The following is a 25570-nucleotide window of genomic DNA, read 5'->3' on the forward strand; positions in this document are numbered from 1 at the left end:
CGCGAGATTCAACAATGCAACAATGACGTTTTGCCTCGATTCAGATCCGAGGACGCGCAAAAGTACCGAGCTGGCTGGCGAGCCTACACGGATCCCCTAAGTTCGGGTGGGTGTGGTTTTCAGAAAACCGAGCCTGAGTATCTCTAGTAAATGGACAGTAAATAGCCACATACGATGCTAAGTTCCTGGCACAATTATGGTTTATACTAAGAATTGAGTCAGGAGATCTGTTGGTTTTTATAAATAATGCTGCATTCAGCGGGCAATTTTTAAATGACGTTCATGTATTTGAGTTTTGTATCACCAGGGTGCAGGCCTTGGCAACCTGTGACCTTCAGCTGTTTCAGAACCAGATTGGCAGGGGAGGCTGGGACTTGTAGTCCAACAGCAACCGGAGAGCCGCAGGACGCTAGAGGACCAAAAAATGTTTTGTTTCTACAAGACGGCTAAAGCTTAGAAATGACGTAAATCTGTCATTAGATTGCTCAGATCCTCGTTCTCCTAGAGTTTTCTTTCATTGTCCTGGAGGTCTCGAAGCCAGGGAGGGTTATTCAGGAAGTACAAGGATTTATTTTATTTTTTTTCCCAGAGGTTTAATCAAACGTCTCAGGGAATTACATTTCATTGTTGCTTTCTTCAGGAAATAAGCATCATGCCAATTTATTCCATTAAAAGGGAGCTCTAAAGGGAATTACATGAATAATAGAAAAGCTAATATAGCATCGCCATAAAATTAAAGACGTTACGCCCTAAAATGCAGCTTGGAGGTGTAATGCGCTGGAATATAAGACTGTGGGAATTAAAATTGCATTAAAGTTTCAGCAAATGTGAGCTGCATATTGAGTTTATTGCTATGGCAACGAAACGCATCACTTGGAGAGGACTTGACGAAAATTCGTGAGTCTCCCGGACTTTCCAGGAGAGCAGGCAAATATGTGTTATGTGAGAATATCTTTAAACAGTTTTTTCATGTACGGACCCTGCCCAACCCCATGTAACAAATACGCTGTTTATGCTAAGACGACGGGAGGGGTACATTTATCTAGTCTGATTTAATGGAGAATAGAAAACTTCGATTTACCCCTACTAAACTGGATTGGACGGATGCAGAGTCCAGACATGAGAACCTTCGCTCATTTACTGATTTTGAAACCGTTCCTTAAGGTTTTAGGTATTTCCAAGACTGAGAAGAAACCAGGAAAATTGGGTCAGTCCGAATGTCTCTTCATACTGCAGCAAATCTTTGTATAGAACAAGCGTTTCTATAATAAGTAGTGTTTAAAGAAAAGGTTAAACATGAAGTCAGTGAAACACTACCTATTCCTAAATAACGTACGATGTCTGAGCACGCGGAACTGTGGCAAGTTCATTATGTTACACACAAATCAGAGTTTATGTCCTGTGCAAGGTGCATTTCAACGACATGACTTTGAATAATATTCTGTGTTAATCATGAATAATATTCCTGCGCTGTTAGATTAAACTGCAGCCAGTGTACTGAATCGGACTCTGGCGTCTTCTGCTTGATTAGATTGTAAACTCTGCTGACAAATATTCAGGACTTGCAGGTGAGTTCTGTAGTCGTGGAATCATTGTTACCAGCCCCCCATAAAATCTTTCCACTTCAATGGTCAATGTTACTGGAGTAACTTCAATGGTCAACCAGGACAGGTGGACAATTGAACAAGGTATTTTGGGAAAAGGAATGCCTACCTTGAATAAACTTATTAAACTTATTAAACTCACAATTTTGCCTAAGAACACAGCCATGAATAAAGATTGGTACCAAAACATCCTCCAAGAGCAACTTCTCCCAACCATCCAAGAACAGTTTGGTGAAGAACAATGCCTCTTCCAGCATGATGGAGCACCTTGCCATAAGGCAGAAGTGATAACTAAGTGGCTCGGGGATCAAAATATCAAAATTTTGGCCATGAAACTCCCCAGACCTTAATCCCATTGAGAACTTGTGGTCTATCCTCAAGAGGCGGGTGGACAAACAAAAACCCACAAATTCTGACAAACTCCAAACATTGATTAGGCAAGAACAGGCAGCTATCAGTCAGTGTGTGGCCCAGGAGTTGATTGACAGCAAGCCAGGGCGAGCTGCAGAGGTCTTCAAAAAGAAGGGTCAACACTGCAAATACTGACTCTTTGCATAAACTTAATGTAATTGTCAATAAAAGTCTTTGACACTTATGAAATGCTTGTAATTTTACTTCAGTAGACCATAGCAACATCTGACAAAAAGGTCTGAAAACTCTGAAGCAGCAGACTTTGTGAAAATCAATATTTGTGTCATTCTCAAAACTTTTGGCCACGACTATACACCCGAGAGGTACATATGTGAAGTAGGACAATCCATGCTATTATGCAAGGGATGCAAATTTAATTTGATTTGTTTGCATGTAGGGAAGGTACTGTCTGGTTTTACATGTAAGGCACAAATACTGGGCACATTTATTTTACCCTGCAATTTAGAGTTGAGCTGAAACACCCCTCCCTAACTCTAAATTTGTCTGCACATTTTAATTATGGCCTGCCTGCAGCGCAATAAGGTTTTGGGAAATTGCAACATTGGGCCTTCCAGCTGGATTAATCCGAACTCTGAATAAGTTGACGTATCAAGGCGTGAAATGAAGGGCAGCCCATCTTACTAGTTTACCAATCAGAACAATATTGTTTAGTGATAATTGTTGTGAATCTTCCGCTGTTTCAGTGTCAGCATCCGAGAGCTGAAGACCATGCTCCCACAGATCAACTTTAAAGTCGGAAGCTTGAAATCGCTGAAAGACAAGTTGATGGTAACTATAAGTTATCTTACACACGGCCTTCCCCAGTATGCCGAGAGTCGCTTTCCAGCAATACATGGGAAAAGTCTCACCTTGTCCTCCCATATTGCTTCTATTGTGAGACAATTAATATTTTGTTTCATCGCAGGAAATTGGGATTCCCAAGGACGACCTCAGTTTTGAGCATTTACATTTGTTTTACAAAAACCTCATGTTTGATCAGCAGAAGTCAGTAAGTTTACACTTGATTGCTAATTTCTCCATATTTATTGTATAATTAAAGTGTCAGTTTTAATATATTAGGTACAAATAAATCCAGTTGAACCTTGCAATATATTAAATTGCTTTTTGCTCTAAGTGTGTTAGTAGGTTGAGTAGTGATATCTTACAGCCTTTACATTTTACTGTTGCTATAACTGTTTATGACATAGTTTGCTCTATGAACTGAAGGCCTCTATCATTTATTATACAATAATTTAAATCTAACAATCATATGTTGAAATACATTATTTATTTTTTCAACATAGTCATCAAATCTTATCGGAGATCAGGAGGTAGACTATAGTTTCTAAAAGGCAATAGTGGAGGCGGTGCCCGTAGCAACCAATCAGATTCTAGCTATCATTTATCTTTCTAGAACAGGCTTGGCTAACCTGTGGCACTCCAGGTGTTATGAAACTACAAGCCCCAGCATGCTTTGCCAATATATAGCAGCTTATTGCTGGAAGGGTATGCTGGGACTTGCAGTTTCACAACACATGGAGTGTCACAGGTTAGCCAAGCCTGTTCTAGAACATGATTGCTATCATGTTCTAGAATGTAGAACATTAGGATCTAGCTAGGATCTGATTGGTTGCTTTTGGCACCGCCTCCACTTTTGCTTTTTAGACTCTATAGTAAATCTACCCCCGGTGTGCTGTTATGCCCCCGACTTAGGCTCCATTATAAAGCTCACCACATTCATAGCTGTTCCAATATAGCTCTCTTCGGAAGTTACAATGTATCATATATTTTATTTCTCCCCAGATTCTGGATGAATTTCGGAAAGACTCTTCTATATTTATTTTGGGGTAAGAAACGTATTTATGTTCTTTAGGGCTCAGCAGCCTGAGAGGACGTTTTCAGTGTATTCTGTAATGTCTTGCAGAGAGAAGCTCATTTATTCTGATTCGCTGCCAAACTGACCTCACTAACAAATGCTGGGTCTCACTGTGAGTTCGGAGGGCGGGGACTCTCCCAATCCCCACCCCCCCAAGTCACAGACCCGATACAACGCAGGTCAGACAGGGACAGAACAGTGCCTGGTACCGTAACAAAATTCAGGTAGAAGCCTCCTGGGCCCCCCTCTCTACCTGAGAGGACATTGCCAGACCCCCTTTCAGCCACTGCACCCCATGTACCTCCTATAGTTCCAACCCTTCAGACAGATACCGGGGAACCATGCACAGAAATACTGCTGTTGTATTTCTGTCCAGACCTCGGTCCTTCTGTTTCCTTCGGGCTGCAAAAGACGGCCTTGTGAGCAGAGTGTTGTGTTGTCCATCAGATAAAACGCTAATTGGTCATTGGTTGCCCTATATTTGCTGCAAATGTTCATGTCTTGTTATCTCGCTCGTTAAATGTATATATTTACAATATGCTAACAAAGTCGGGTCTTATTTGGTTCCTCCAAAACCATCAGTGTATTTGTAATAAGTAGAGACAGTGGAAACACCGACATGTGAAATTGTATTTTTCAGAAATGTCGACCGCTCGGATGCCTCGGCTGTCCATTTGCATGATTTTCAAAGGTTTTTACAACACGAACAACAGGTGAGAAAGTGGCTAGGTTTACAGCCCAAGGTTTGAATAATATTGGTGTCTAGTAAAAAGTCATAGAGACCATGATTGGTGCTTTCTACTCATTTTAGAAGGCTCTTGTGTAAGTGCAAGATGAGATTTTTATTGTCACTGTTCATTATATTATAAATAAAGCTGTGTATCTTGAATAAATGTGACTTGGGTACTGTTTAAATGGTTGTTCTCAATGGACCAATCAGCACAATAATTTAGCAATTTATTTGATTACAATCTGAATGGATATTTACATAAGTGTAATTCTAGAAATGCTTACTATTATGTCTCCTCCAATTCCTATGCTTGAACCCTACTCGTACTGCCAGTGGCATGTTATGTCAATGAGGAATGAGGCATAAAAGATTATTTAAAAAGTCCTATCTGTTTTGACACACGATCAGCTAAATACAGTCAATCCTTATTAATGTTAAAGAAATAAAGAATTATTTTTTGTGCGGGCGATATACATGTTCACCGACCTGTCCGATAATCCCTTATATGTTGATCCAGAAAACAACAGGTAAAATAAAATAGTATTGGCTAGATCTGTAATAACTTAAATATTGTCCATTATCACAAGCATGGGACTGGCGCAGATTGATAGCCGGCTGCAGCGATTCTCCTTTCATTCATAGAACACATCCCAGCATTTTTCACAGTACAAAAGTAGGGATCCGTAGACATCACCAACATGTAAATGATGACAGCCTAATGTAATGTACCTTAAAACCCCTTTTTTATAATCCATCTTAAACTCTGCATTGCTAATTTTGCTACCATCATATATTAAAGGCTTTGAGCCAGTGTACAAATATGGTAAATGCACAAAATTGTTTGAGGTCACACCCAGCAATAGGTTGCCCTAAAGATTTTGTTTTCGTTAACAATAGAACTATATGGTAAAGGAGATGAATAAATGAATGAGCACTGGTGAGGGTGAAACTGAAAATGTGAAGTTAGAGCATTCTACTTGCCAACTCCCGGAATGTTCGGGAGACTCCCTAAATTCGGGTAGGTCTCCCGGACTCTTGGGAGAGCAGACAAGTATCCCGCATTCTGCCACTTACCCGTCAAAATGACGTGATTCGCGGTGAAAATGCCATTATCGCGGGGGCGGGGCCAAAATGACGCGCTTGACCGCTCCGCGCCCCTCCAACCACCCCCCCTGCCCGGGATCTCCCGGAGTTAACTTTTCAAAGGTTGGAGGCGGGATTTGTCGAACCTGCGCCCGTTGCTGTCTTTGTCTCTCCTACTCGATTTTCCTGAGAGCCCGCCCACATTGCCTTCAGCCTTTACCATGGGAAGACATCAAGATTAAAACCTTACTACATTTTTCTTTCATTTTTACTTTGGAGAACAACTATTTTCTTATATTTTAGAATGAGTTTTGGTTTATACCTCTCCCCGTCACAATTTTGCATCCCCCAAACTTTTATCCCCCCCCCCCCAAAAGAACTTTCTCCCTAGGCTGCTGCCTAGTAAACCTATTGGATAATTAGACCCTGTGTGACCCTAATTCTGTACCTGTTGTATTTAACATTCCAGAAGTTATTTATTTGCATGAGATTATCTCATAGTAATTGGTCATTAAGGCTACGTACCTGCTGATGTCAAAATACCTGTTTCTATGAGCACTTTGCAAATGTTTGTAAAAGCGTGCAAACAGGTATGGGAATGGACCCTATTAGTTCCAATGACCCCATACTCACTAGCATATGTGCTTGCGGTTTGGACTGTTTGTGGAGTGGCAGCGTCTCTTGGGCGCTATCTGCTCCATTTAATAACAATCTCTGCAAGTGGACGCATTGGAGTCAATTGCTTCTAATCCATTGACCACTACCACGAGTGCAAGTGACCACCTCATATCAAACGTGACCATGTCACTGGAGTTTAATATAATGCCAGTGATTACCCAGTCGTAAAACCCAAAAAAACGCAGTATGTCCTTAGTCGCCCAGGCTACGGTTAGAGTTTTTTTCCTTTAATAATCCATTTATACAACACTGTAACACGCACCTTAGCAAAAACTTGTAGGATGCTCATAGCCAGCAACGGGGCTATTATGAATCCATTTGCTGCTGTAATTGTTGGTGCATTTAATTATTTAAACTTGAAAAATGCAAACTGAAGAAAATAATCTAAATGACAAAACAGCGTCCCCTATTACGACCGCTGCCAGGCTGATAAATACAGCGAGTTTTGATTATTTTGCAGTCGTACATTGTGCAGCAGGGGAGCTCCATTCAGCCCTCTGCGGCTATTTAACATTTTCTATGCAAATAAAACTGGAGCTGGCGCTGGGAGAATGATTTGTTCTCTGCACCTACAATGCCACCCAAAGACCATCATTATTGTCAAGATAGACCGAGATTACTTTGTGATGCTTTCTTTGCATATGAAAATTAAATGTCCTCTCGGCAGGATGAGTTGCTGGGAACACACAGAGCCGTCCTTTGTGTTCGTATTTGCATGGAGTAATTAGCTCCAACTTGGCAATCTTTTATCGTGGCCCCTCTGTGCGTTGGTTGATCCCATAGATAGAGAGATCCCTGGCTGACTCTTATTCACCATTGTAGCACATCACAGAGGTGTACCTTTCATTTATAGCACTTTTGTATAACCTTGTTCATCACGTCCTTTCTTTTTAACCCTGTCTGGTTGAGAATCCGTAAGGCAGAATTAAAAACTTAGTTGTTGTTGAGCTACAACTACTGTTTGCTTACAGCACGCTGGGAAGTTGATGAACAGCTGGGTATATGAATGGTTGGTACATAGGTCCAATCGTCCAGGGCCTTTTAAATATTTAGCCTGGTTCATGTATGGACGCAAGCTGCAGGCAACTTGCGTTTTATAATGGAGAACAGAAATTGAGCGCAGTTCCCACCACAATCCAACCAGACGGATCTTAGGATATGTTTCCATTTGAATCTGGGTGTAAGTATGTTCTGTCTCATAGACAAACCAAGGGGGGTTTCCTAGTGCCTGAAACCCCCCCTCCAACTTTGGGGCACTGTATAATTGAGGTGGCTGGACCCTGCCCCCGCTTCACACGACTCTGCTTGAAAAGGGAGAGCTGTGTGCACCTAACAGTGGTGCACGCAGCATTGCCCATGTATATTATAGGGATAGGAAGAGTTGGAGAGCAGCCAAGCACTGTCTAAAATTATAGTCACCCCCCCATGCATGCTGGTCACGCCCACTGGCGGCGTGGTGTGGAAACCCCCCTCTACAAATCCTGCGTTTGCCCCTGTGTCTAAATGTTACTTGATATAAAGACGGGTAGAACAGGCCGCCGTATATGCACAAGGATCTGCGTTTATATAGTAAAACTTCCTTGTACACACATGTTCTGTACTAGCTAGTGGTAAGTACACGTGTAGTGTTTAATAGAAAGATTAGGCCGTGTCAGTCAGCACTATCAGTCGGCACTTCTGCCTGCCCTGTAGTTGGTGCAAGTGGCTGAAACCAGACTTACTTAAGAAAAAGACTTGAATCATCTGCTCTCATCGGCACATCCTCGTCACGCCCTTAATGCATAGTTACCTACTCTCCCTAAATGCCAGGGAGACTCCCGAATTTCTGGGAGTCCTCCTGGACTCCCCCCTCCTCTCCACAATACATGCCTTCCCCCCTCCCTCTACACAATACATGCCTTCCCCCCTCCCTCTACACAATACATGCCTTCCCCCCTCCCTCTGCACAATACATGCCTCCTCCCTCCCTCTGCACAATACATGCCCCCCCTTCCTCTGCACAATACATGCCCCCCCTTCCTCTGCACAATACATGCCCCCCCTCCCTCTACACATTACATGTCCCCCCCTCCCTCTGCAGAATACATGCCCCCTCCCTCTCCACAATACATGCCCCCCCTTCCTCTGCACAATACATGCCCCCCCTCCCTCTACACAATACATGCCTCCTCCCTCCCTCTGCACAATACATGCCCTCCCTCCCTCTACACATTACATGTCCCCCCCTCCCTCTCCACAATACATGCCCCCCCTTCCTCTGCACAATACATGCCCCCCCTCCCTCTACACAATACATGCCTCCTCCCTCCCTCTGCACAATACATGCCCCCTCTTCCTCTGCACAATACATGCCCCCCCTCCCTCTACACAATACATGCCCCCCCTCCCTCTACACAATACATGCCTCCTCCCTCCCTCTGCACAATACATGCCCCCCCTTCCTCTGCACAATACATGCCCCCCCTCCCTCTACACAATACATGCCTCCTCCCTCCCTCTGCACAATACATGCCCCCCCTCCCTCTACACAATACATGTCCCCCCCTCCCTCTGCAGAATACATGCCCCCTCCCTCTCCACAATACATGCCGACCCTTCCTCTGCACAATACATGCCCCCCCTCCCTCTACACAATACATGCCTCCTCCCTCCCTCTGCACAATACATGCCCCCCCTCCCTCTACACATTACATGTCCCCCCCTCCCTCTCCACAATACATGCCCCCCTCCCTCTACACAATACATGCCTCCTCCCTCCCTCTGCACAATACATGCCCCCCCTCCCTCTACACAATACATGTCCCCCCTCCCTCTGCAGAATACATGCCCCCTCCCTCTCCACAATACATGCCGACCCTTCCTCTGCACAATACATGCCCCCCCCTCCCTCTACACAATACATGCCTCCTCCCTCCCTCTGCACAATACATGCCCCCCCTCCCTCTACACATTACATGTCCCCCCCTCCCTCTCCACAATACATGCCCCCCCTTCCTCTGCACAATACATGCCCCCCCTCCCTCTACACAATACATGCCTCCTCCCTCCCTCTGCACAATACATGCCCCCCTCCCTCTGCACAATACATGCCCCCCTCCCTCTGCACAATACATGCCCCCCCTTCCTCTGCACAATACATGCCCCCCCTTCCTCTGCACAATACATGCCCCCTCCCTCTCCACAATACATGCCCCCCTTCCTCTGCACAATACATGCCCCCCTCCCTCTGCACAATACATGCCCCCCCTCCCTCTACACAATACATGCCCCCTCCCTCTACACAATACATGCCCCCTCCCTCTACACAATACATGCCCCCCTTCCTCTGCACAATACATGCCTTCCCCCCTCCCTCTGCACAATACATGCCCCCCTCCCTCTGCACAATACATGCCCCCCCTCCCTCTACACAATACATGCCCCCTCCCTCTGCACAATACATGCCCCCCCTCCCTCTACACAATACATGCCCCCTCCCTCTACACAATACATGCCCCCTCCCTCTACACAATACATGCCCCCTCCCTCTACACAATACATGCCCCCCTTCCTCTGCACAATACATGCCTTCCCCCCTCCCTCTGCACAATACATGCCCCCCTCCCTCTGCACAATACATGCCCCCCCTCCCTCTACACAATACATGCCCCCTCCCTCTACACAATACATGCCCCCCTTTCTCTGCACAATACATGCCTTCCCCCCTCCCTCTGCACAATACATGCCCCCCTCCCTCTACACAATACATGCCCCCCTCCCTCTGCACAATACATGCCCCCCTCCCTCTGCACAATACATGCCCCCCTCCCTCTACACAATACATGCCCCCCTCCCTCTGCACAATACATGCCCCCCTCCCTCTGCACAATACATGCCCCCCTCCCTCTGCACAATACATGCCCCCCTCCCTCTGCACAATACATGCCTTCCCCCCTCCCTCTGCACAATACATGCCCCCCTCCCTCTGCACAATACATGCCCCCCTCCCTCTGCACAATACATGCCCACCTCCCTCTACACAATACATGCCCCCCTCCCTCTACACAATACATGCCCTCCTCCCTCTGCACAATACATGCCCCCCTCCCTCTGCACAATACATGCCCCCCTCCCTCTGCACAATACATGCCCCCCTCCCTCTGCACAATACATGCCCCCTCCCTCTACACAATACATGCCCCCCTCCCTCTACACAATACATGCCCCCCTCCCTCTACACAATACATGCCCCCCTCCCTCTACACAATACATGCCCCCCTCCCTCTGCACAATACATGCCCCCCTCCCTCTGCACAATACATGCCCACCTCCCTCTACACAATACATGCCCCCCTCCCTCTACACAATACATGCCCTCCTCCCTCTACACAATACATGCCCCCCTCCCTCTGCACAATACATGCCCCCCTCCCTCTGCACAATACATGCCCCCCTCCCTCTGCACAATACATGCCCCCTCCCTCTACACAATACATGCCCCCCTCCCTCTACACAATACATGCCCCCCTCCCTCTACACAATACATGCCCCCCTCCCTCTACACAATACATGCCCCCCTCCCTCTGCACAATACATGCCCCCCTCCCTCTGCACAATACATGCCCCCCCTCCCTCTACACAATACATGCCCCCCTCCCTCTGCACAATACATGCCCCCCTCCCTCTGCACAATACATGCCCCCCTCCCTCTGCACAATACATGCCCCCTCCCTCTACACAATACATGCCCCCCTCCCTCTCCACAATACATGCCCCCCTCCCTCTTCACAATACATGCCCCCCTCCCTCTTCACAATACATGCCCCCCTCCCTCTTCACAATACATGCCCCCTCCCTCTACACAATACATGCCCCCCTCCCTCTGCACAATACATGCCTCCCTCCCTCTGCACAATACATGCCCCCCTCCCTCTACACAATACATGCCCCCCTCCCTCTACACATTACATGCCTCCTCCCTCCCTCTGCACAATACATGCCCCCCTCCCTTAATACATTCCTGATTTTTGACATGTCTTGCCTTAAAATAAGTGATACAATTTAGGACATTGTCAGGAGATGCTTTGGAGCTCACTATGTTACCATTAGACCCTCAATTGAACAGCCCTGTGCTACAAACCCTGGTCCATTTTAAATAATAATATTTTAACGGTCACATCTCATGGTTCCTTCTTTAACATAAAACATGAGTTTGAGAGTGGAGTAGCCATACAAGCTTGTCAGTTAGTAATAATTTTAAGTAGGAAATTTATTCACATAAAGAATATTATTCAGTTTCAGCTTAAAAAAGCTGCCATGCTGATTTTTTTTTGTACTTAATTTAAGTGTGATAAAGTCACTCTGTACTTGTGGCTGATAGGTGGGTACATTGAGTAGCTTTTTTTTCCTCTTTTATTATCCCCAAAGGAATCCTCGGCCCAAGATCTTAATAAAGTCCGTGAATGCATGACGAAATTTATAGATGACACTATGAGGGAGACGGCAGAGCCCTTTCTGTATGTGGACGAGGTAAGGAATCTATCTATCTATGTATCTATTTCACAAATCAGCAATTTACTGGATAGTCTTCCAGCAGAAGACCGTAGGTGATGTCATAGGCAAGGAGGAGGAGTTTACAGTGGCCGGTGGGAGGAGTTGGTCGGAACATGGTCCTTTCTTGCTAAGTAGGTGCACTGGTGCGTCTAGTTTTGAGGAGCACTTAAAAAAATGACTCTTCATTTTGCAGAGCATAATTATTGAAACAGTCCCCAATTTCCTCTCACATTCATGATTCATTTAAGCCATGATGCGCATTTATATTTACGTTTGCGCAGTGCACCTCTTACGATTGTGCCACGTCTCTGCATAACTCGGTGCACTTGTAGTTCTGGGATGAATCTCCTGATGCAGAGTGTAGGCATGTTTGTAAACTGGTCATCCAGGTACATCGGTGTAGATCCAACGCGTTTTGCTGTGGACATTGAGAATTATATGTACATGAGGCCCACAAACTGCATTCTTATGACTATTAATTCAGTCCCCCAAATAACCTCCACTACTGTGTGCAGTCGAAACTTTAAAGGGCGCTTTCTTTCCAAATGTGCATATCCTATTCTCATCCTCATTGCCGTTACGGCGTCTCTTGCAGTTTCTGACCTACTTGTTTTCCGAAGAAAATAGCATCTGGGATGACAAATATGAAGAGATTTCTGTCCAGAACATGAATAATCCTCTATCACATTACTGGATTGCTTCCTCGCATAACACGTGAGTAATAGTGCCAAAAATGTGATGAATTTCCCTTTGCTTTAACCCCACCTCTGGCACCAACTATTTAAAACAGAGGTAATATGGACGTTTTAACCCCTTGCTGCTACCAGAGTAGGGCAGTGACCTGGGTTGTATCTTAACACAATCCCTAAATTTTGTAAGTGAGTAACCTAAAATATACATACAAGCTTGAAAAATCGTTTACAAAGGTGTATCAATGTTTTAGAGCCCTACCTGAGCCGTGATAGGTGGATCGGTAAGGGAAGGGATGGGGTGGTTGGTTGGTTCATGAGTTCCTTCAGTTCTAGAAGTCGCCTTACTTAAGAGATGTATCCTATTAATGTGACCAAGCCCCCATCTATTCATGGCCATGCCCCCTGTCCCGTTGCCAGGGACTTGCATATTGGGAGGTGTGGCCCTGGGTGTCAATGTCAGTGATCCTTTTTTTAGGGTTTGTAGAGCATGACACTAGCTGCTGCTTACACACCATCTATCTGCAGTCAGATCTGTTTCACCCTTTTTAGGCCTCATCAATATAAGTCGGGTTGTTCTGGTCAGAAGAGTCATAGAAACTACAACAACGAGTAGTAGTAGGAAGGCAATGTTTCCAAGGAAAATATTTGAGGCTGAAAGTGAATAATTAGTGCCCACCACATGCAGGTAATGGTCAGGGCCATCTTTTTCATTGGGCATGATGGGCAGGAGCCTGGGGGCCCCACGGGCAAGGGGGCCCCATAGGCAGGGCTTTTAATTAGAATAAATAATCCTGCAAAAGAAAAAACCTGCAAAAAAAACCTACAAGGGTCACTGAGCAAGTACATCTATCTATCTCTATATATCTATATCTGTATCTCTATACATCTATATCTATCTATATATATATATATATATATATATATATATATAGATAGATAGATATAGATCTCTCTCTCTCTCATAATGTTGTTAAGATGGCCCTGGTAATGGTGGAACTCTAAGAATAGAGATGTATACAGCAGAATGTATAGGAACTGTATAATAAGTGCAGTATAAATTGGGTCCTGCATTAGTAACTGCAGGCAGTAAATCGGGGGTTAAATAGCACTGTCAGGTGCTGGAACGCAGCCCTGCAGCATCTGTGCTAATCACATCAATAATCTTCCCAGCTCAAACTCTTCCTCTGCTTCCTGTCTAGTTACCTAACCGGGGACCAGCTGCGGAGCGAGTCCTCCACCGAAGCCTACGTGCGGTGTCTGCGGATGGGATGCAGGTGTATCGAGTGTAAGCACAGAACGGTTTCATTGCTTTATGCAGGGGTATGACAGCTGCCTGTACCGAGGCCGCCCCTAGCCCTCATTGTTCAAACAATTCAAGGATGTTGTTGTTTTGAATCCCAAATTATGCTGAAAAAAATAATGTTTTATAGGGATTCATGTAGATTTAGGAGCAAGTTCAGCTGAACAAACCATGAATGGAAAATCATTTTTTATTTTTTTGGAGCATGCAGAGAACATACTGGCTGCTATTGCATAGAGCACACGAATAAGGGGCAGCTTTATTTTAATGCTACGATTTACACTTGATCTAGGATGCTCCCACCTAGGGGTCATGTAGATCTGGACGCATTTGACATAAAAATTGTAAAATGCGTTAAAAAAATGGCCTACAGCTCAGCATACTGCAGTAAATGTGTCTGCGAGTTTCAAAAAGTGGAGATGTTGCCTATAGCAACCAATCAGATTCCAGCTGTCATTTTGTTGAGTGCACTAAATAAATGAAAGCTAGAATCTGATTGGTTGCTATAGGCAACATCTCCACTTTTTGAAACCCGCAGTTTAGTAAATCTAGCCCTAGGACTCTTCCTAAAGGCAGTTAGGGCTGTGGGTAACAAGTGATACATTTTAATTGGCGGTTTTTTTGGGTGATAAACTACAAGTCCCAGCAAGGCCAGGGCATGCCTAAAGTATGAAAGCAGGCTGGCACTTGTAGCGCACCTGTAAAAACAAAATTAAAAAAACCAAAACAGTAAATTAAACACACTCACTGTGTAAAAAGTCCTTTATTATAAATAAAAACACCACCACTTACCCTTGTTCGCCCAATGATTTCTCACCTAAATCCTTGGGGGAATAGACTATTTTGCTGCAGCTTTGCAATCCTTTTGGGAAAGATTAAAAAAAAAAACATATGGAACGCCGATGACCCGCTCCGGCGAGGAGCCGAAATGCTAATGACAGGCTCGCTGCCTGTCCGACTCTAATCAATACAGAGAGTGGCCACACCTCAATGTGGGAGTGGCCACAGCATGGTGGCCACGCCCACAGAGGACTGCCTAGCGCTGTAAAGCGTATTCTAAGGAATATTGGTTCAGCTGATAAAATGACAGCCTCCCCTGTGTGCTGGAGAAGGATACTCTCCTATAAGTGTTACAGTTTTAAACATTTATGTTATTACTTAAACCTTTTACCAAAGATTTGATCTTGCTGCAAGCAGATTTATGAAACGCGTGGTCTCGGGGGGGGGGGGGGGAGTTCTAGCAAAAGCCCATTTGAAACGATCCGGTTCATTTGTTGCTACCTTGCATTATTGCTAGCGCGTTGGATTGCTGATGTAAGCTCCCCAACTATGTAGATTAAGAAGCACATTGAGCCTAAGTTGTTTTAGAAGCCGAGTTCACTGAAGCATGATTCTCTCCTGTCTCTCTCCTCACTCCAGTGGACTGCTGGGACGGCCCTGATGGAAAGCCAATTATTTATCACGGATGGACGAGAACGACGAAAATTAAATTTGACGACGTGGTGCAAGCTATTAAGGACCACGCATTTGTCAATTCTGAGTGAGTCCTTGCTGTAACTCTTTACTAACTGCGTATGTGGCATATGAAGGTAGGCCGAAGCCAGCTAGCAGTTATTGTTTTGTTCTTGCCTCAGTCACTTACCTAGGTTATATAACCCTGCCTATAAACCTCACACACCCATGGCATATATAAATACCCATTGCTGTACTGTGCCCACCAATAAATATAGTAGAAATGGCAAAACTGCTTATTTTAAAGCCATCAGTAGCAAATAAAAGAGAGAAATAAGAAAGTTCTGGTCTTGAAGGCACTAACAATTTGCGACCAGTACTAAGACAAATATTTAATCTCATATTATGCCATTTAAAAACAAAAACTTCATTTATTTATACATCCCAAAATCAAGTACTTTTCTTTTATTAGTTTTTTTTTTTTTTTCAAGGCGTCAACTTGTCCATTTTTATTGGCTATCATTTTATGTAAGAAAATGCTCAATCTTTGAACGCTCTATCGTTTTTTAATGTATTTTGCTTTGGAGAGTTAATTACTATATTATTGGACTAATGAAAGAAATGTTCAGCATTTGGGAATAAAAGAGGGACAACTACTCTCTGAAAAGGAACCGTTGAGAGGTGCAGTCAGTGGGCAAATTTCTGTTTCTCTGAACGATGTCAACATGAACGACGAATTCGGATAGCTGCGTATATTTTCTAACAGGTTTTGCTCACACAGAAAAACAGTCTTCTACCCCCATGCTTAGATTTAGGTAACATTGGTCTGTTCTCTGCTTCAGATACCCAGTGATACTGTCCATTGAGGAACACTGTAACGTGGAGCAGCAGAGGTACATGGCCAAAGTGTTTAAAGAGGTGCTCGGAGACCTGCTGTTGACGAAACCCACCGAAGCCAGCGCTGATCAGCTGCCATCTCCTACGCAGCTAAAAGAGAAGATCATCATCAAGGTGAGAATGACTTTAGAGCCCATTGAGGAGCAATCTGCATCATTCTTTTGTTTGTTTAAATGAGCACAAATTGAGTTCTTGTATTGGCACCTGGGCCGGATTGGTTCTCTGGAACCGACAGGCATACAGCGTTGATCCGAAAACCCTGCCCCTTTCATTAGCCACACCCCTTCTATACCTTCACCTGTCCCATAACGGACTATAACGGCCTACCCCTGTACAATTCACCATCTCCCCAGGTCAGTCATGTCCCTCAGGTCAACTACACTCTTTTTGATTTCTTTTAATACACCATATTCAATGAGCATTCACCCAAATCCGGTGATTTTTCTCGTTCCCTTGGTTGCCGTCCGTCGGTGGAGGCCTACGCTGTTTTATGCTAAATCCAGCTGTGCTGACATGCTCTCAAATACATTATACTGGCCCCGTTGATGCCGAACATATCCTTTTCCATTAGACCGCTTTCACAGAGCTATTGTATTGAGCGGATTATCACACATCAGGTTCATAGGACCCTGTCACCCTGACAGAAGAGCTGTGGGAGGGGATAAAGGGATTCTGGGGGAAAGAAAGCAGGCAATGGAACTGTATTTAATGGCAGACTTACTAGCGCCATCATAGAAATTAGGTAAAGACAAGGTAATGAATAATGAGGATCATTGATCCCTATGGAGACTGCATGAAACGTCCACTCTTGTATCAGTGATGGCAGAATACATTGGTGTCTTCTTTGCTGTATTTTATTATATTCTCTTGTCTGTCAATTGAACCAAAGGACCGTTGTCCGCTTTTGCCCTGTGGGGCAGGCAATAATCATGTAAATAATACAAGGTAGTTATAGGAAGGAGTGAATGATGGTTTGACAGCTATGTCTTACTGCAGGGTATTCTTCATGTCTATTTCCTCTCCTAAAACTGGGAAATCTGCTATATGTCTATTCATGCAACAATCCATCAATATCAGCTTTCTTATTTTTTTTTAAATGCCCTAGGAGCAAATGCCTATATACCTACGTTGCGTACATACCTACATTGCCTACATACCTACGTTGCCTACATACCTACGTTGCGTACATACCTACGTTGCTCACAAACCTCCTTTGCCTACAAACCTCTCTTTCTTTTCCTCTCCTGAACTGAGATTTATTTATTATACATTTTTGTTGTCTTGTCTCAGTCTTGCCTAGTTCTGATATCTGTAGTTTTACTATTCCCGTCCTTGATAGCAATAAGCAAGCCATATATCTGTAATCTCTCCTGTAGAGTACAAATGACCGAGTTATACATTAACTTCCTTGTACTTTGGTAGAACTTTGCTGCCTGTTCAGGAAATATGTAAATTCTGTCGTTGGCTGCTATGTTAGCGAATAATCGCTTAGTAGACTTTGCCGTATATGTTTCTGCATATTTATTTAAGAGGAAAAATTGTGATATAAGGTGCATAATGGGCCTGAGCCACGGTCACATGCATCTTGCACGCAAGTTGCATTTTTGAAAAAAACAAAAAAGCGCGGATCTTGCTCCTACTTCCGACTGTGTTCAAAACCAGACGAATCCCCAGATACGTTTCCATTTGAATCTGGGTGTGCGTACGCTTTGCCTAAACGTTACTTACTGTATCTCAATACACAGAACAGAATGTAGGATACGCATAAGCGTCTGTTCAATAAAAGGTTCGTCAGAACACAGAATACAATTAAAGTGTAAAATTAATGAACAACTCTTAACAGTATAATCATTTAAATAAATATTTAAAAAACTTTTTTTTAACATTTTTTATTTACATTAAATACTTAAATCAAGATGCTTTAAACTTCATACCACAGATTCCTTCTTCCGCGCACAACCTCTCCTCATGTACAATCATACCTCTTACCACTAGTAAATAAAGACACCAACAACTTTAGCTATGGCTTAAAAAAGGTCACAGTTTATTAAATGTATAAACCTGGTGGGGCGAGAGCACTTGCTTTCAGCTAACTAAATAAAAGCTAAACCAAACAGTGTACGGCCCCCCGGCCTACCACTGATACCGGGACCTAGTCCCTTACGATTGGCCGGTGCTAAATCTGGCGTAATAGTGACCACATCACTTCAGGGCTCACGAATGAATTGCCGTACAATGCAGAACACAGGGTTCCCGTACCGGGTAACCACGAACCAAGATGCTTCGAAGTATGTGGTGGCATTACCCAATCAGCGATAGCACCGTACGCCCGAGTTGCCAACTGCAAGGGCTCTCCTGCTTAACCTTACTTACTCTGTGACTACCAAACCTTATAATATAACAAAGAAAAAACAAACAACAGGGTGGGTGGGAGGGGATTTCTGCGACGGAAGAGACCCAGCATCCTCTGCGTGAGAATATATGGGCACACAAACCTAAACACTCCCACAGGATTCTATTGGCTGGAGGTGACCAACAACTTAACCCTCAATGGGTAAGTGCTATGCCTCTGAACATGTGGATAAGTTTAAGGACGTTTGGCTTAATGTGCCTCACTTCTCATAAACTTCATACCACAGATTCCTTCTTCCGCGCACAACCTCTCCTCATGTACAATCATACCTCTTACCACTAGTAAATAAAGACACCGACAACTTCAGCTATGGCTTAAAAAAGGTCACAGTTTATTAAATGTATAAACCTGGTGGGGCGAGAGCACTTGCTTTCAGCTAACTAAATAAAAGCTAAACCAAACAGTGTACGGCCCCCCGGCCTACCACTGATACCGGGACCTAGTCCCTTACGATTGGCCGGTGCTAAATCTGGCGTAATAGTGACCACATCACTTCAGGGCTCACGAATGAATTGCCGTACAATGCAGAACACAGGGTTCCCGTACCGGGTAACCACGAACCAAGATGCTTCGAAGTATGTGGTGGCATTACCCAATCAGCGATAGCACCGTACGCCCGAGTTGCCAACTGCAAGGGCTCTCCTGCCAAGCTGACGACCTTAAAGGTCAGACAGCCCGCCACCAAGTGACCTAATGACCTCAACCAAAGACAACCCAATCTGCTCTATGAACAAATCATTCCCTACAACCGACAAATGTACCCCGTCTTGCCTATATAAATGAACTTTTGTAGCTGTGATCAAAGGATGAGGAATAACCACCCCTCCCAGGGACTGCAACGTCTTTCTCGCCATTCTATTGGCTTTGGAAAGCAGTGTTTTCATAATGGCCATCGATATGGGGGACCTCCACCTAAGCCTAGGTATAATATTAGACCAGCATATGCGCACTTGCGGCCAGTAAGCCTGAATAGCGCGCAAATCTTCTCTTATTGCTATAAAAAGATCAAGGGACTTCCCTTTACCCAAATCGTTACCCCCTAGATGCAACACTAAAACGTCTGGTCTTCCTTCACTACACTCCAATTTCTTCAATAAAGGAATAAGAGCACTCCACTGCATACCCCTATAACCAAACCATTTAATTTGAAACGAATCAGGTATTACTGAACCTCTTACCTCCCTATCGTGCCTGGATGCCCAGTACACATAGGAATGACCTACCAACCATATCTGTCCCTCTCGATCCGATGGACCTGTAAATAAAATCCGCATTAAAACCAGATCGCACACCACGATCCTCCTGCTCCATCAACCTCCGTTTACAACTCCTTTACCTGCCACCTTTACCACTCCTCTGATAAAACCTCTTTCCGACCACTTACCATTCCAATATCAGCTCCATATCAACCGTAACCACATATCATATATAAAAACATTCTTTCAACAAACCTTCAAATAATATTATAAGCCTACAATAACAGTAAAGTGATATGGGGTTTAAACGTTGACCCAGGTGGAGGTAAACACCCAACCCTTCATGGAGGCGCACCACTAATCAGGCCTTGATCCAGAAAGGATGAGAAAAATCCCTCCACGCCCCCGCTAAAAGCGACGAGCAGAGGAGCCCTGGGCTAACGTACAACGAAGGGGGCTGCTAGCCTAGCTCAGGTCTAACATATTTCTTATAAACATCAGACTTCCATCTACCTATAGACTTAATTGCAGATATAGACGCTCCTCTCCCAGCCGCTGCAGTAGCTGCCCCAATCCTAAAGGAGTGGGTACCGTACAACTCTGGGTTCAAACCAACATGCTTCAGCGTAGCTTTAAGTACTGCATTGAACTGAAACTTGGTCAATGGAGCCCCATCCGCATGTATCAACCATGGCTCAGATCCACTGGGTCGGACCCCCTCCAATCTAGAGCATAACATAAACGCACAGATACTCTGGTCCTCATGAGCTTTGATCGACATCCAATACCCTTTGCTCATTTGATCCGTCTTTGATCTGAGAATCTTACAAGAGAGGACATTATGTGCAAGTAAAACATGCCTGGCCATTAGCGCATTGCCGATAACATGTTTAGAGGGGGAAACCAATTCGCTGACTCTGAACGCGCCAAAAAAAGCAAGTGAAAATGCAGTACTAAACAACAGGGTTTCATAATCTGACTTTGTAACACTAGCCAGCGCAACTATCAACTGCCTCAATAGACTCGTCTCTATGGGCCTGCGATGATCCTCGACTGATGGCTGCTCCCTCGCCCAACCTCTCATGGCCCTTGATATAAGAAAACCCTTTGTTACGTCATTAAACCCATATAAACGGGCCATAAAGGAGATGCCCGCTAACATGGAGGACATAGCCGCCTTAGATAAACCCTCCTTGAAACGCTCCCAAATAAAAGCGTCTATATCCTCTTTCTGACCTCCATCTTGTCGACCCTTTGATTCCAGAAATCTACACCACTGCTGCCAGGCTGCCTGATACACTCTCCTGGTAGAAGGGGCCAACGATCTTACAGCTAGATCTTGCAAGCCTGTTCGACAATCTGCCAGATAGATGGGGGACACGGGGAGCCAGTAAGCTTAGCTTGAGGAGCCAAAGTTCTAAACCTTGTCCATTGAAAGCGCGATAAGGCATCTGCTATGTTATTGTTTACGCCTGGAACATGCCTAGCGCTAAAAGTGATGTCCTTGTCCAGGCAACGCAGCACCAAATGTCTTAGTAAGGCTATAGCGGGAGGAGATGAAGAACTCTGCTTATTGATGCACTGCACCACCCCCAGGTTATCACACCAGAAAACGACTTGTTGACCTACCAGTCTATCAGCCCACAATTCCACCGCAACCACAATGGGAAAAAGTTCCAAAACCAGCAGGTTTTGTACTAACCCTCTAAGCCGCCATAGATCGGGCCACAATGCAGCACACCACTCCCCGTCAAAGTAGGCTCCGAATCCTGTCGAGCCCGCTGCATCAGTGTACAGGTTCAGCTGCTCGTTAGAAGCGATGGGACTAGGCCAAATACGAACCCCGTTAAATTTAACGAGAAATGACAACCAAATGCGCAAATCCTGCCTAATTTCCTGCGACAGTGTCACCCAAGCATGAGGACGAGTGAACCCAATGATTGCCATTTGCAGCTTCCTGCAGAAAACCTTCCCCATGGGTATTATTCTGCACGCAAAGTTAAGAGACCCTAAGAGAGACTGTATGCTCCGCAACTTCAGGGACCTAGAACGCATGGCCATTTGAATTAAAGTCGCCAGCTTGTTAACTTTTTCCAATGGCAACCGACAACATCCTTTAACTGTGTCAATCTCTATGCCTAGAAACGACAGGCAGGTAATAGGTCCCTCAGTCTTGCCCTGAGCTACTGGAACCCCTAAAATTGAAAACAGATACTGCGCATCGCGCAATACGTTGGAGCAGACTGGGGAATTGGCTGGCCCCATGAAAAGGAAGTCGTCCAGGTAGTGAGCAATACCCGGATGACCAGATCCTGCTTGCACACACCAGTGAAGGAAGGAACTGAACTTTTCAAAATAAGCGCAGGAAATAGAACACCCCATTGGGAGGCATAAGTCTACGTATATACCGTCTGGAAGCCTAAAGCCCATATAATGGAACGACTCTGGATGCAGGGGTAACAACCTAAAAGCCGATTCTATGTCTAGCTTTGCTAACAACGCCCCTTCCCCAAATGATCTAACCAACTCCAATGCTTCCTCAAACGACTGGTACAACACTGAACTATCCTCCGGGTCAATAGCGTCATTAACTGAACTTCCTTGGGGGTGCGACAGGTGTTGTATCAATCGATACCTCCCCGCTTGTTTCTTTGGGACTACGCCTACCGGTGATAACACTAAATCTGCCAAAGGAGATACTTCAAAGGCCCTGCCATGCGACCTAAAGACACTTCCTTTTGAACCTTCTCTAACAAAATCTCGGGAAAAGTATAGGCAGACTTCAAATTCTTGGCAGCCTGAGCGCACACAGCACCCTTGATGGGTAAGCTAAAACCATAACTAAATCCTCTAAATAAAAATTCTGCTAACTGTTGGTCAGGGTGAAGGCGCAACCATCTAGCCAAAGCTTGCACCTTCACTGGTGAACGTGCTTTACTGCTTAGCACCTGACGCCTGCCCTCCTCTGCCTGCCCCTTCTCTACTTCTTGTGCAATCCCGAGCCGGGTGAGTCCCTCTGCATAGGGTGCAAATGTGCTTGTATTTGCAAGCGACTCCCCTTGTACATGTACCGCTATTGAAAGCGAAGCATTTATTGCGAGCGGGAAAGGAGGCCCCCTGCCTCCCCGGCCCTGGAAACCTGGGCACGGCGTTACTTCTCAACTCTGAAACTGAACGTCTAACCATGTCCATCCATGTTTCAACATCCTTGGTACCAAACGGGATGTCCCTCTTACCACTCAACCTTTCCCTGAACACCTGATCATACTCTCTCCAGATAAATGGGGCATCTGACTCGTACATCACTGTTATCATATGCAGATAACGCAGAATATCACGCATGGCATCCGGTCTGGTTTCCAGATATACCGCGGCAAATGAGCAGAAACCTGAAATCCACTTGGTAAACGTTTTGTATGTCTCCTCACCCATACCTCCTTTACTTGCTGCCTTTTCTAACTCTTTTTTCGCACGCCCCGTGATTGAAAAAATGTCTACATAAAAACCTTTATTTATTCGGTCTCTTATGCATGGCCTAATACCGGTAGTAAGCCCTGTGTTAGCGCAACGCACTTTGTCACTGCCATCACCTCCTTCTTCATAAGCAGGTACCGCACCTCCTGAATTCCTAACCCCTTTTGCCCCGCCAAAATGCTGTTGCAACACTTTCATGAGCTTGCGCGGCCCAGCCTCTGTGTCAGATTCGTTGCTACCCGAGGATGACATGGGAGGACTACATGAATGAGCTACCGGAGAAAAACAATTTAAGTACTCACCGCTGCTTGCTGCTTCCTGCCCGGACGCAGGCGACGCCTCCCTGGTTCCGTGCGACGTTGAAGTACCGCCCTGTGGACCCGACTCGACCCGACCATCAGCGGAAACACACTCGCCTCCTGGCATACCCTGTAATACTGAATGACAAGACGTATCAACAGCGGGACTGCTCCCTTGTAAATTCACCCCTGTGCCCACCGCCCCACTGTTAGTACTGAGAACTTGGCCCGGGAATGGTACTAAGTTGAAACCAGGCGGCATAGGGAATTGGCTGGACGGCGCCTGTGATTGACAGGCCGAAGTCTGCATCATTTGAAGGTGGGCACTATGTACGGTAGCGGATATCGTGCCAGCATAGGGGGTAGGCAAAGACATGGGAAAATTAGGAGGGGGGTAAGGGGCGGACCATTCCCCAATGGCATCACCTCTGAGCGGCATCCTTTGCTGAGACTGCGTCTGCGTACGAAACTCAACCTGTGCGGGCTGGGGAAATGGGCTTCGTAACGGTAGATAGGAACCGGGACCAACTAATGTCTGAGAAGGCATATACCATGTATGCGGTTGCGCCTGACTATGCAACACATTTCCCACCTGACCAAGCTGTGGGAACCCTGTCCCGTTATTGTGCCAGGCTGTCGTGTGAACCTGAGGGATGGGCTGGGTAGGGGGGAACGGGGTAAATGAGGAACCACTAACATCCTGTGAGAATAATAAAGGAGACATTCCCTCCGCTTGAAAGCTAGAGAAGGGGGGCTGTGAGTTAAGAGCTGCCCTCTCCCTAGCCTGATACTGAACAAAACTGTCTTGTGATTGTACGTTTTGGTGCAACCTGGGGTCAGGTATCTGAGCAGGCAAAACCAGATCCCTCGCAGGCTGAGACACAGGGCTTGGCGGTGGAAAGCATGCCAAAGACATGAGAGGTGGGGCGCTGTTGGGCCTCGTGTTCTGCGGCTGCCTCCGCACCACAGTCCCTACTTCTGACCGGGCATATGATGGGCCGACTTCCTTGCCCTGGTGCCTTTGAGCCACGGGCCTCTGTTCTCTTCCCCCCGCCCTTGAAGGGCTAATAGTGCGTCCTCTACTGTTTTCAGCAGACCGAGCAAACACCAGAGAGGGAGACCCTCTCCTTGCCGTGCTCTGTCTGACCCTGTCTGGAGCTGTAACGCCGGAGACTGGCTGCACAGCCTCTCTCTCTGGCGCATGCGCCCTCCTATCAATGGCCGCCGTGGTTGCGCCCTTCCCCCCTGCTGAACGACCGCGGCGGGAAGAGCGTCTAACCCTTTCTCTTCCCCGCCCGGCCGCACTAGGTGCTGAGCGCTTCGCCCCGCTGCTGCCTCGGCGTGCAGACATAGTGTCAGCGCCGGAGGAAACAGCGGGCATCTGGGCTGTAGAGGAAGTGGGGGGGACATTGCGGGGAGGAGAATCAGCTCCCTCCGAGAATCTAGAGGGGGCAGGGGCACTTCTCTTCGGGCGGGACATGTTTTATGGCCAAAATACACTATGCAGGGAAAGAATTAGGCGATGGAAAGGATAAAGGCAAAATAAAGAAATAAACTGGGAGTTTAAATTGCGAGTAATGGGAAGCAAAATAAACCGAAATAAACAGCAGTAAAAGTAAAGAAACAGCAGTAAATACAATCCCACTGTCTATATCAAGCTTCAATTCCCACCACTACTGCAAAAACAGCTAGAAACACAGTTGAAACACAAAATGCAGCTACTCAGCCTGACACAGCTATTCCCAGGGGATTTCTGCGAAGGAAGAGACCCAGCATCCTCTGCGTGAGAATATATGGGCACACAAACCTAAACACTCCCACAGGATTCTATTGGCTGGAGGTGACCAACAACTTAACCCTCAATGGGTAAGTGCTATGCTTCTGAACATGTGGATAAGTTTAAGGACGTTTGGCTTAATGTGCCTCACTTCTC

General features: G+C 45.6%; 1 protein-coding gene across 3 annotated transcripts in view; it reads left to right on the forward strand.

Moving 5' to 3' along the window:
- Positions 1 to 25570, forward strand: part of PLCG2 (phospholipase C gamma 2) — a 124368-nt gene that overhangs the window by 43589 nt on the left and 55209 nt on the right. For all 3 annotated transcript variants that reach the window (XM_075189156.1, XM_075189155.1, XM_075189157.1), the window contains exons 6-14: positions 2720 to 2804; positions 2941 to 3024; positions 3819 to 3862; positions 4532 to 4604; positions 11789 to 11890; positions 12510 to 12628; positions 13806 to 13891; positions 15326 to 15446; positions 16201 to 16369. In XM_075189156.1, coding sequence (XP_075045257.1) covers positions 2720 to 2804; positions 2941 to 3024; positions 3819 to 3862; positions 4532 to 4604; positions 11789 to 11890; positions 12510 to 12628; positions 13806 to 13891; positions 15326 to 15446; positions 16201 to 16369 — 883 coding nt within the window. The remainder of the gene's footprint in view (positions 1 to 2719; positions 2805 to 2940; positions 3025 to 3818; positions 3863 to 4531; positions 4605 to 11788; positions 11891 to 12509; positions 12629 to 13805; positions 13892 to 15325; positions 15447 to 16200; positions 16370 to 25570) is intronic.

This window comes from Mixophyes fleayi, chromosome 10 (assembly GCF_038048845.1).
Source record: "Mixophyes fleayi isolate aMixFle1 chromosome 10, aMixFle1.hap1, whole genome shotgun sequence".
Taxonomy (NCBI): domain Eukaryota; kingdom Metazoa; phylum Chordata; class Amphibia; order Anura; family Limnodynastidae; genus Mixophyes; species Mixophyes fleayi.